The 13,329-nt window shown below is 38.1% G+C and overlaps 1 protein-coding gene across 1 annotated transcript in view; it reads right to left on the reverse strand.

Annotated features, from left to right (window-relative positions):
• Positions 1-293: 293 nt before the first annotated feature.
• mgat4b (alpha-1,3-mannosyl-glycoprotein 4-beta-N-acetylglucosaminyltransferase B) overlaps positions 294-13,329 on the reverse strand; it is a 120,001-nt gene continuing 106,965 nt past the window's right edge. The window contains exons 13-15 of the mRNA XM_088080743.1: positions 11,916-12,003; positions 6,269-6,381; positions 294-2,971 (exon numbers count right to left, since the gene is read on the reverse strand). Of these exons, the coding sequence (XP_087936869.1) occupies positions 2,948-2,971; positions 6,269-6,381; positions 11,916-12,003 (225 nt within the window). The 3' untranslated portion in view covers positions 294-2,947. The remainder of the gene's footprint in view (positions 2,972-6,268; positions 6,382-11,915; positions 12,004-13,329) is intronic.

The following is a 13,329-nucleotide window of genomic DNA, read 5'->3' on the forward strand; positions in this document are numbered from 1 at the left end:
CACCCTTTTTTCCTGCATGAAATTGAAATAAATTCATCCTTCGCAGCTTCTCCTGTGATAAATCAACTGCAAGTGATGCTGGGATTTCATCATTTTTTTCTTTGATGAAACCTGATGACATTCACAGAAATCTGCCCAAACACACACACACACACACACACACACACACACACACACACACACACACACACACACACACACACACACACACACACACACACACACACACACACACACACACACACCAGAGTCACTCAAAACAAACCTCCATCCACAGAAAAAAAAAACAAAAATCATTTAAATTTCTGTCTTTATTACAAGTCACAGGTTGGATAGAAGTTTAAGATCATTTAAATAGAGTTTATCTAAAGGATACAAAAGACAAACACAAGATTATAGTAATGCATTCCAGTGCATCTTACAAAGAAAAGAAATCTCGGGATGTTTCCTGACACTTGAAGACGCTCAGTTCACCTCAAATCTGAAAAAAAAACCTGTTTGTGTTTCTGTTTTCCATTTGAATGAATGAATGAAGTCCAGTTATGAGAGACGGGGAGATCTCCTGGAGTCTGGGACGAGTTGGAAGATTTTTTTAATTAAATTGTTCCCTTAAATGAGTGATTTTGTTGTTTTGAATCACTTAATTTGTTCCCTTAAATTAATAATTGATGCGCTTTAATAGCTTAGAACTCGATGGATTTGAACATGGCTACATTTTTAGGACTAAATTAGGTAGAAAAGTGAATGTTTTTAAGACACGAAAAGCCATAAAAACAACCATAATTTAAATTTAACGCAGGTCCTTCCAGCATATTAAACACACAGCTGTGTTTACATGTACGAACACTTTTTTCTCGGTTTTGAGTCTTATCCTGGTCTGGATCATATTCAGGACGTGAAATCAGATTATTCATCTCTCTGTACACGTGATCATGACAGCAGCACGAAGGCGAGGACACGAGAAATCGTCATTTCGAGTTTGAAGGAAATATTTGTGTTATTTAGCGACACCAAATATTGAACAGCAGGAACAAACAAAGTGTGCAAAGGGCACCAGTTTATAATCTGAGGGAACGCGAGGACACGTGGACTAAAAGAGACGATGTTAGTACGAGAAGACAAAGTCCCAGATGAAAAAAACGCCGTCTTTACAGAGAAATGAAAATTAAACTATAGAAAGTATTTGATAATCTGTAGTATTTATTACCAAAAGTGTGAATAAGAGACTAAAAAATAAAAGAAAGAAAAAAAGAAGTGAATCTGTGTTTTTGCACTGGACTGAAAAACTACAGTACAGTAAAGTACAGCAGATCACAGCAGAGGAAACTAAAGTACCACAGAGTACCTTAGAGAACTGTAGAGTACATTACAGTACTGTAAAGTATGTCAGAGTACTACAGAGCACAGCAGAGGAAACTAGAGTACTGTAGAGTACATTAAAGTATTTTTAAAGTACATTAGAGAAGTGTAATGTACATTAGAGTACTGTATAGTATTTTAGAGTACTGTGAAGTACTATAAGGTATATTAGAGTACTGTAAAGTACATCAGAGTACTGTGAAGTACCTTGGAGTACTGTGAAAAACTGCAAAGTACATTAATGTACCTTTGAGTACATCACAGTGCTGTAGCGCACAGTAAAGTTTTGTGAAGTAATTAAAGTTCTGTAAAGTACGCTAGAGTATTGTGAAATACTATTAAGTACATTGCAGTATTGTAAAGTACATCAAAGTACTGTTAAGTATGTTAGAGTGCTGTGAAATACTGTAAAGTATATTAAAGTACCGTAAAGTACATTAACATACCTTAGAGTACATTAAAGCACTGTAAAGTACATAAAGTACTGTGAAGTCCTGTAAAGTACAGTAGAGTACTGGAGAGTAAACCAGAGAACTGTATGTACCGTAGAGTACTTCAAAGTACATTAAAGTCCTGTTAAGTAAAGTACTGTAAAATACATTAAAGTACTGTGGAGTACATTAAAGCACTGTAAAGAACATTTCAGAACAGTAAAGTACTGCAGAGCACAAAGGAAACTAGAGTGCTTCACAGTACCTTACCGCACTACTGTGACGTACTGTTAAGTATAGTAGAGTACTGTGAAGTACAGTGAAGTACAGCAGAGTACTGTGAAGTAGAGCAGAGCTGTTGACAGTAACAAGGCCTCAGTAAACTCAACATAAAACGACTTTAAAAGACTTCGTTAAAAAAGTAAAATACCAGCTGTCGCCGTCAGTAGTTTCAAGCCACAAAGATGCGAGAAGGTCCGAGGTCGCAGCAAAGGATTCTGGGTACTCGTCGTGGCTACATTTGGTCAGTCCGGGGCTCGTCCTATTTTGAAGTAAATCTGCTCTCCGTCTTCGTTAAGGCAAATCGCTCTCAGATGGAGGGAAACGGCGTGAACCCCGAGCAGCGACGACAGACACACGGACACACTGAGAGGGCATTCATATGACAGTGTGCTCAGCTCTACGCATACACGCACATACACGGTTACTGTGGGGGGTACACTGGTGGGATAGTGTTGGTAGAAAGGTCCGGACCGACCGTCTGCAGACAGAAAGCCTTTGAGTCTTTGATTTTGGAAGCAGCAGTTTCAGAGGACGCGGCGCAGTCGCCGCCGCCTCGACAATTACCAGTGTTTTCAACGTCTACCTTCCTGTATGTACACATAAATACAGATTCTTAATTACAGCATCGTCTGAGAGCGACTTCTCTCTTCGCTTGTCGTGTTGTGCAAACCCCGGAGACAGTTTGTCTTTCTGTGCGTCTGTCTGTGTGATCTGTGTTTTCAGTCTCGGGTCTGTTCAGCCCTGCAGTGGCGAGGTCCGGCCAGACGGCGGCGTTGCGGCACCGCGGTGTGAATCAGGACGGCAGCTGACGGGCCTCCGGTCAGCTCGGCTGAACGCTCGGAGGTGCTGAGGTATCACTGAGGGGGAGAGGAGCCTCACTCGGCCTTCTTTATGAAGATCTGAGACAGGAGAGACCACAGAAACCAGTATGAACCAGTCACACCAACATGCAACTAAAAGATCCAGCGAGAACATAAAGACCGGCGGTTTATCAGGCTGCAAAATCAGCTGTTCACAAGGATTTAAACCGCTGAACCTTGAGCAAAATCACGGAAAAGGTCAATGAGCAACCTGGTAAGAAATGTTACAAAAATTGCAAAAAATCAGTAGATTTAGAGAATTTTCTTTTTTTTATAAAGCTAGGGAAAAAATGTATTTTTAATGATCATAATTACATTTTTAAATTTATGTAACAGAATTATTGCAATTCTTAAGCACTATTTCCAGATCATTTCCTTTTTTATTTTTCAATTTTTAATTAAAATTTTTGTTAAATTATTTTCATACATTTTTCTACGATTCTTTTTTAAGGACCCCCTCCTTTTTTTAATATTCACATAATAATTAACATATACACAAACGATGAGTATATATCACTAACATGAGATCATTTTCAAACACTTTTTTAAAAAATTAAATAATTTTCTTGTAGTTTTTACAATTTCTTTGATAATTTTTGGGTCACTTATTCTTTTGTTGGTCGTTATTCATTATTTTATTTTTTCAGTTGTTTTTGGTCCATTTACGTTGCTTACTTTATAATAGTTTATTGACTTTGCTTGCTTGTTTGTTTAGAGTGAGGGTTGTTTATATTTATTATTTTTATTGAAGCGAGATTGAGGTTTCTTAATCTCACCTGCTGAACTTCGTCTTGTTTCTTCGTTGTATTTCCGTTGTTTTGTTTTGTGCAAATAAATCTTAAATTCCCTCTTTACCATGTTTTTAAAACAATAAATCAAGCGTTCAGGTTTCAAAGGGTTAACACTGATTTATAAGAGTTAACAGTGATCCAGATATTTCTGTATAAAAGTTTAATGTTCAACTGTTTTAAAATACTTTTTAAATATTCAGTGTTTCCTCTGGACATGTTCTGTCTGTAAATGATCAAAAACCCAGACTAATGCATTCTTTAAAGGGTTAACACGGAGAGACTTTGACCTCAGACACCCTCAAAGACAGGTCAGAGGTCAGAGGTCAGAGGTCAGGAGGGCTGCTCTGCTCTTTGGTGCAGCGAAATCAGCCCTTTAACACCAGCCTGACTCTCAAAGAGTTAAAAAAGGACTTTAAAAAAGGACTATTTTTGATCACGTTAGGTTTTTAAGGGTTAAAGACGTCGGACCGCTGTGAGTGTGAGTGTGAGTGTGAGTCTGAGTCTGAGTCTGAGTCTGAGTCTGAGTGTGAGTGAGTGTGCGTGTGAGTGAGTGTGCGTGTGAGTGTGAGTGTGAGTCTGAGTGTGAGTGTGTGAGTGTGAGTGTGAGTCTGAGAGTGAGTGTGTGAGTGTGAGTGTGAGTCTGAGTGTGAGTCTGAGTGTGAGTGTGAGTCTGAGTGTGAGTCTGAGTGTGAGTGTGAGTGTGAGTGTGAGTCTGAGTGTGAGTGTGAGTGTGAGTGTGAGTCTGAGTCTGAGTGTGAGTCTGAGTGTGAGTGTGAGTGTGAGTCTGAGTGTGAGTGTGAGTCTGAGTGTGAGTGTGAGTGTGAGTGTGCGTGTGAGTGTGAGTCTGAGTGTGAGTGAGTGTGCGTGTGAGTGTGAGTGTGAGTCTGAGTGTGAGTCTGAGTGTGAGTGAGAGTCTGAGTGTGCGTGAGTGTGAGTCTGAGTGTGAGTGGGTGTGAGTGTGCGTGTGAGTGTGAGTCTGAGTGTGAGTGTGAGTGTGAGTCTGAGTGTGAGTGTGTGTGAGACTGAGTGTGAGTGTGAGTGTGAGTGTGCGTGAGTGTGAGTGTGAGTGTGAGTCTGAGTGTGAGTCTGAGTGTGAGTGTGAGTCTGAGCGTGAGTGTGAGTCTGAGTGTGAGTGAGTGTGCGTGTGAGTGTGAGTGTGAGTGTGAGTGTGAGTGAGTGTGAGTGTGAGTGTGTGTGTGAGTGTGAGTGTGAGTGAGTGTGAGTGTGAGTCTGAGTGTGAGTGTGAGTCTGAGTGTGAGTCTGAGTGTGAGTGTGTGTGAGACTGAGTGTGAGTCTGAGTGTGAGAGTGAGTGTGTGAGTGTGAGAGTGAGTGTGAGAGTGTGAGAGTGTGAGAGTGTGAGTCTGAGTGTGAGAGTGTGTGAGTGTGAGTGTGAGTGTGAGTCTGAGTGTGCGTGTGAGTGTGAGTCTGAGTGTGAGTGAGTGCGTGTGAGTGTGAGTCTGAGTCTGAGTGTGAGTCTGAGTGTGCGTGAGTGTGAGTCTGAGTGTGAGTGTGAGTCTGAGTGTGAGTGTGAGTGTGAGTGTGAGTCTGAGTGTGCGTGTGAGTCTGAGTGTGAGTGAGTGTGCGTGTGAGTGTGAGTCTGAGTGTGAGTGTGAGTCTGAGTGTGAGTCTGAGTGTGAGTCTGAGTGTGAGTGTGAGTGTGTGTGAGACTGAGTGTGAGTGTGAGTCTGAGTGTGAGAGTGAGTGTGAGTGTGTGAGTGTGAGTCTGAGTGTGAGTGTGAGAGTGCGTGAGTGTGAGTGTGAGTGTGAGTGTGCGTGTGAGTCTGAGTGTGAGTGAGTGTGTGTGTGAGTGTGAGTGTGAGTCTGAGTGTGAGTGTGAGTCTGAGTGTGAGTGTGAGTCTGAGTGTGAGTGAGTGTGCGTGTGAGTGTGAGTGTGAGTCTGAGTGTGAGTCTGAGTGTGAGTGTGAGTGTGAGTCTGAGTGTGAGTGTGAGAGTCTGAGTGTGAGTGTGAGAGTGTGAGTGTGTGAGTCTGAGTGTGAGTGTGTGGCCGTATTTAAAAGTTCAGTTTTAGTCGGACCGACACAATATTTCAACTTTTTCTAGCATCATGTAAACCTACTGAAAGATATCTAAAAACTACAACAAGGAACTTCTTCAAGGACCTCTTAGACCTTCAGTATCATTGGAACCTGGAGGACACATTGAACTCTCTCCAGGATGCTTGAAACCCCATTCAAGACCGATTCAAAAACCTCTGACACTTGTGCAACCTTTTCAAACCTCCTCTAAAAACACCTCAGTGACCTCTCAAACCTCCAAAACACTCCTGGGAAATCCTTGAAGACACTGGAATTTCCTGGTGGACCCTTTGAACTTTTTCAAGATCTCCTTGATCCCTCAATAATCCCTGCAGGTCCCCGTGAACTGAGCTGAGGAACCCTGATCCCCCTCGCTGCCCCTCAAAACCTCCTGGAGAACTCTGTGCTCAAAGAAAAGCAGCCTGAAAGTCTTACAGTCCCGTCACAGAGACACGAGCTGTTCTGGGACAAACTGGTTTGAATCTGGCTCCAGTCCAGGTGGTCTCACCTCGCTGAGGATCACCCAGACCGGCGAGTCCGTCAACACTGTGAGGCGCATGGCCTCCAGGGGCCCGAAGGTGGGGTCCACCTCCCCCTCCGCGATCCCGTTCTTGAACGTTCCTGAAAGAGACCAATGAGATCAACGGACCCGAAGGACTCGGAAAACGACTTCAGACCACTTTTTAAAAAACAGTTTCAACAAGAAAATCATAAAATGATGCACTTCATTCTCAAAACACACATTTTTAACCCCTTAACAGGCATCGTAACCCCACAGAAGACAGTTTTTACAATCAAACTGCTTCACTAAAAACAAAGAAAATAATTTCACACAAATATTTATATACAAATGCACTTTATTATTTGGATTATACTGTAATTCTGTTCAGTTCTGTTTTCATTATACTGAACTGACTTTTTGTTTTTATACCATATTTGTGTTGTTCTTTTACACTAAAGATTTATTATGTTTTTATATTTATAAAGTCATTTTATTTATTTATTTGCTTATTTTATTGAGTGAATTTTATTTTCAGATTTTTATTATATAACATATATTTTGTAACCATAAATTCTTTAGATTTTTTTTTCACTTGATTTATTTTTATTTTTCATCTATGTATTTTTCTTATTTATATTTGTTCTTGTTTATTGTATGACGTTACTTTTTTTCTCCAGATTTCTATTATATCACACTGATTTTGCATTTTTTACAATATATTATACATGGAAAAATTTTTTTTCTTGATAAATTTCTGCATTTTGTTAACGTATTCTGTGATCTATAATGCCGTATAGTTTTTTGCAAAGGTATTTCTTGACAGCTTCAGTTACTTTACAAATTCCGATTTTCCACACAAAACATATGAAGCGTTTATAAAATATGATTTAAAATTAGATTATAACTTTTCTCCAAGTCTTGTAAGCCTTTTTTCATATTTTATTTATTTATTCATTCTTTTTTTTTTTTTTTAATTTATGTTACCCTTTTGTTTTTACCTTTTTTCCTTTTTTTAAACAATTTTTCATTTTTCAAACTAATTGTTGGGTTACTTTTTTGTACTTTTTTACTAATTTCCTGCTAATTTTGTAATCAGGTCTCTTTGTATTCTTGCCATGTTTTTGAAAGAAATCAAAGGGTTAAGCAGATAAATCATCTTAACTTGAAAAAAAGTTGTTCCACTCCTCACTATTCATTAATAAAAAAAAAAGTCCTTAATTTTGTCGCTCTGTTCACTTAAATACGTCGACATCTAAAAGAAGAGTACGAGTGAGTATCACAGGATTTTCAGGGATTTGTTGTTGGGTTATTATTTATTTATTCATCTGTTGATGGAGGTGAGTAATTAAAGGGTTTTGATGCTTTTGGTGCAGATTTACAGGGTTATTAATGGTTACTGAGACCCATTAACATTTATCCAAAGTCCATTAACTGACCCCTGTGGTTCTGTCATCATTTTCTCCATGCTTTTATTTATTTATTTATTTATTTATTTATTTATTTTTGGGTTATTCTTTGATTCATTTGTCTCCATCAGAGCCCATCTGGCCTCGCGCCGGTGTTCAGACTTATTTCAGCTCAGTGAAGGTTTTCGGTGCGACGGCTCCTCAACAGAGCAATAATCCTTCAGAGGATTATTTCCTGGGATTATGATGCCGGCAGCCACGCTTCCAGGTACGAGTGTGCGAGCGTAATCCCAACAGAGAGCAGCGTCCGGGGCGTGTGTGTGTTATTGTTTATCACAGGGTATTATCTGTTATTATTGTGGGTATTATGGTCAATATCCAGAGACGTGTGTACGGCTGCCGGAGAGCTTTTCTCAGAAACGGAGATCACACGATGACGAGAATAAAACCCAGAGCAGACGTTAAAATAAAAACACAACCAGCCGCACCAGATCGGATGTTGACCTGATGGCGGCGCAGCGAGAAAAAGTTAGTGGGATTTATTCTTTGGGGAACACGAATGTGTGAATACATTTTATTCTGTAATGAACCTCCTGTCAATTTTTTCCAAAGTGTTTTATTCCTCTTTAGACATGAAAACATTTTTCATTCCTTTTTTTTATTTAAAACATTTTTTTCACCTCTCATAGATCATGGCAGTTTGTTTTCATTTTTAAATTTAAAATAAAAATTGGAATTTTTTAGATATAAAATACCATTTCTTAAATTTTGTTGCACATTTTTAAACATTTTCTGTCTTTGGGAGCTTGTGTCTCACACGTGCAAAGAAATAAATGGTTAATATTTGACACTTCTGACTCCAGTTTCACTGCTGTCACTCTGACCCCTCAGGACCTCTGTGATTTAAATCATTTTTAAAAGTTGATAACATTAATTAAGTCCAGTAAAAGAAGCTTCATACTTTAAAAATAAAGCTTTAAACTGTTTTCCAGAGACTTTGTTTCAGCGTGGAGGCGGCGCCCCGCCTCATTCCTATGAGAGCTGCTCGGTGGCGGATGAAGCATTAAAAAACTAAATTTCCGAGGAGAGACTGAACCCGGATCTTCCGCTTTAAGGAGCCCATGAGGCGTTCACGTTAGAGATTTGCAGCGGCTGAGTGTTTCGAGTCCGTAACTTCCACGACGAGCGACTGACTTCCAGTTTAGCGCTCCGCTAGCTTGAACGGCAGTCCAAAAAAATGTTATCTTGTGGCTCTTTTAGACTCTCGGCTTAAATTCAAAAACCGATCCACTAATCTACAGACGTCTCTTTCCCGATGAAAGTCAACGGGGAGAAGTCTCTCTGGGCCCGTGTGCATCACGTGACCGACCCAGACGGTGCAACTGCACTTTTGGCCACGATGTGAACTGTCGAAATTTCTGTCGTGGACCAAAAGACATTTCCTTTCCTGAAGCCAGAAATACAAATATATGTATCAGCTGTCGTTCAGTGGACTTTGCGTGAATCATATCATATCAATAATCTATCAATAATCCTGTAATATTTCAGAAAAGTCCTCAGAAATCCTCCAGGTATCAGCGTGTTTAATAACAAAATCATGATTAAACCTCTAAAACTTTCTAGAGATTTTTAATGAAACACATTTATAGATTTAACTGAAACATTTAAGTCGGCGACGGGATAAAATAACGTGTAGGAAGATCTCTGAAGTGTTCAGCGTTTCTCTGCAGGAGATCCGAAGGCAGCTCGCTGAAATTAATAGAGCGAAGGAGAGCCGGCCGGATCGATCCGCCGACTCATCTGAAAAATTGATGAAGGGGATAAAGAGCTGCTGGTAATTTATGATGTCAGATTAAAACGTGTCCTCCTCTCCTCCGGCGCTCCTTCCCTTCATTTCTTCTGTTCACAGCGCAGCTGTTATCTTCCCTTACACGCTGAAATCCTACATTTCTGCAGGAGCATTTCTAGATTTACAAAAGCTAAGAGGGTGCAGAGAAAAATCAGACTAAACAACAGACGGTGACGTAAACAAATAAAGAAAAATCCACATGTATGTTAATATGTAATTCACATCTATGTCCCAGTATATTTTAAATTACTTCACAATATTTTCATGAAGTACTTTGAGTTGCACTTGGTGTATAAACTGTGCTATAATAACGTAATTATCATTATCATTATTATCATTATTATTATTATTATTATCATCATCATCATCATCATCATCATCATTATCATTATTATTATTATTATTATTATTATTATCATATGGTGCTAAAGTACATTTATATCATTTAGATTTTGAAAGATGGTAAAGAAATATCAGTACTGAGTAAACAAATATGTAAAATTATGAATTAAAGGGCAATAAGTGTAAAAAAAAACCCCAACAAAAAACACAAAACACTTAAAGCCAAAACTGTGAAATTATTATTTTTTCCCCCTTTTATTCAAGTTTGAATAAAATAAAATTAAAAATTAATTTGTAAAAAAATTAAAAATAAAGTCACTTAATCTTTGTGCATGAAAAATGTTCCTAAAATAACCAAAACTGTCATTAATGTGTCTTTTTGTTCTCTAAATCAGCATGTCAGGCGATATTTACTGAAGCAGTTGAATCGAATGATGAGACCTTCTGTGGGTTTTATTTCATTTCATATATTTTGTATTTTTGTATTAACATGCGCTGACACAGAGTCATCAGGTCAGAGCGCCGACATTTATTTATTAATAGTTCAAATAAATAATCTGAAATCAGTTCAACTAATGAAAAAAATAATCCGACATTGTGCTGATGGACAGCTGAACCCTGAAGCTGCAGTCAGTGACTCAGCGCTTCAGTTATTTGTGTATTTTATAGATTCACTTTTCATTTGCTGTATTTACGCATCAATTTAAGGTTAATAACCATGAATGTGAACATTTTTGAACGACAGCATTTAGTTTGGCTTTTAATCAATGAAACTCTTGTAAATATAATTTTACATCCATTCTCTTATTTTTACTGCTCTCAGCGCTCTCTTTTTACTTTTACTTTTATATTGTGTTTGGGGGTTTTTTGGCATTTTTTATTGTGAAGCACTCTGAGCTGCATTCCTTGTATGAAAAGTTCTCTGTAAATAAAGTTTTTTATTATTATTTATTACTGTATATCCTAATATATATGAAAGGTCGTCCTCCCCTCACTGTAGGCCGTTTACTGCGTATTTCAAAACATATATTAATATAAATATTTCCCTCGGAGATGTGGATAAGAAATATAAGATAGCATAAAAAAGAAACACTCAAGTGAAGTAAAAGTACCTGAAATTTCTTTAAAGGTATAATACTAGATAGATGTATATGTATGCAGATGTATATAAATAAATAGTTTCCTTTCCTTTGTGACAACTTACGCTTTAAGCTACATTTATCTTGTCAAACAATGTTTTCTACTCATGGATATAAGACAGTTAATTTTCACTTTCCATTTGTATGTTTTTTTTAAACTTTGAAAACCTGAATAAAACAATTTGAGAAAAAAAAGTAAAATACTTGAGTAAATCTACTCAGGTACTTTCAATCACTGCAGATTTAATGAAAACAAACTTCTTAACAAATAAAATCCTCCCGCGACCAGCTGACCTGCTGCTGCTTCTGTTTTTATAACCGTCATAAAGTGAAACGAGATTTTCCAAAAACAGTGAACTTTACGTCACCGGCCAAACATGTAAACGTACCAAAATCCCCTCTAGTGAGTGAGTGTGTGTGTGTGTGTGTGTGTGTGTGTGTGTGTGTGTGTGTGTTGTATTTGTTGTTGGGTTAGTGTTAGGGTTAGGGTTTTTTGGTGTGTGTGTGTGTGTGTGTGTGTGAGAGAACTGGTTTAATTTAATCTAATTTATTATTTATTTTATTTTTTTCTGTTTCTCTTTTCTTCAAAAACACAGTTTGATGGTTAAAATCAGAGTTGGAGGATTTTGCCAATAAGAGTCCAAAAACAAAAATCATTTTTTTGTTTCCCTGCAGCTTGTTAATTTTGTTAACATAAATATCAAACTAAAACTTCTAAATCTAAATTATTATCTGTAACTTGTTGAGCTCTCACACAGCGGAGAACAAACTGTGCATCATATTTTATTTGTTTTGTCCCGATAAAAACACAACACCAATAAACATTTGACTCAAATATGGAAAAGAAATTAATATTTTACCGCGTAATTTTTAAAGCACATTTTGGTGTGATGTCACCGCCGCGTGTCGTCACTCACCTATTCTGATGAATCCGTCCTCTGTCCGATGGTATTTTGGCGTTTTCTCTCTCCCTTCTGTCAAGGCCTCTTTCTCCGCCTGAATATTCTGCAAAACACAAACTCAAATTAATTTGTAAATAATATGTTAAAATAAAAAAACACTTAATGCTCAAATTAACTTGGAATAAAAGGGGAACCACAACATGTATATTTTAGGATTTTCAGCACCTTCAGGTCTGATATGCATCTATTTTGTACTGCGACCGCTGCGCTGCGTTTCCCTCGAAACAAATGAAGGAATAACTTATCTTCAAACAAACACAAAATGAAAAGATAAGAGAATAAACAAGACGGAAATGAAATACAGATTAAAAACAGAAGTCTCCCTCTCCTCTACTTTAACCCTTTAACACCTGAATCAACATCACTTTTACTGTGCTGCACTCAGAAGCCTTTCACTAGACTCTAGACCAGGAGTCCTCAACTAAGATTCAAAGACAAAATTTCCTCCCAGCAAACCTCATACCTAAATTCAGAATCACGATCAATTGAACATTTTTACCTCGATTACAGTTAATGAATAATTATTTTGCTTTTGCTTTTTTTTGCGGTTTGTTTTGCTGGAGCGGGCTGTCGAGCATGTCTGTGCTGGGGCCAGTTAGAGAACGGCTCAAATTAAGCTCTTGTGCTTGTGGCCCCAGGCCCCCAAAACATTACATCTGCCCCTGGTAATAATAACGAGAGCTCAGCGCGAGCGGCTGGATGAGACACGGAGCGATGCGTCCAGGTGTTTCTAAATAATTAATTTCTTAAATAAATAATATACTGAAAATAAATTATTTTACAGAAAAAAAGTTTTAAAAAGAACTTTATTGAGATCATTTTCTTGTTTGTTTTTTCCCCACTTTTCTTTAGTTGACGTATTTTAGGTAATTTTCTTGTAACTCTAATATTTTTTTGTTATTTTTTGGGCCAGTTCTTGTTCCACTGCTCGTCATTTTCATTTTTTCTTTTTTGTTTTTAGGTTGTTCTCTTTTTTTTCTTTTTTAGATAATTTTCTTGGAATTTTTTTTATAATTTCTTGCTGTTTTTTGGACCTTTCTCTTTTATTAAGTTTCTTATCACCCTCTTCCCATGTGTTTGACAAAGCCTATTTGCTTTGGTATCAAAGGGTTAAGTGCTGATTTCCCCCCCCCCGCTGAGGTTGATCTCAGTCGGAGCTCCTCTTCCTCTCAGAGTTTCTCTTCTCTCTCCGTCCTGCTGTGACTCTCAATCAGCCGTCGTCTTACAGTCGACCACAGAGGAGTGAGACGCAGTGATCCATCACTCTGCTTCACTTCTCAGGGACACAAACTGAGTCTGATCTCAGTAATATGAGCTGAGACATATGTGACACACACTTACACACACTCACACACACACACACACTCGC

The sequence above is a fragment of the Plectropomus leopardus genome, chromosome 8 (assembly GCF_026936395.1).
Source record: "Plectropomus leopardus strain MGB_pleo_1.0 chromosome 8, ASM2693639v1, whole genome shotgun sequence".
NCBI lineage: Eukaryota > Metazoa > Chordata > Actinopteri > Perciformes > Serranidae > Plectropomus > Plectropomus leopardus.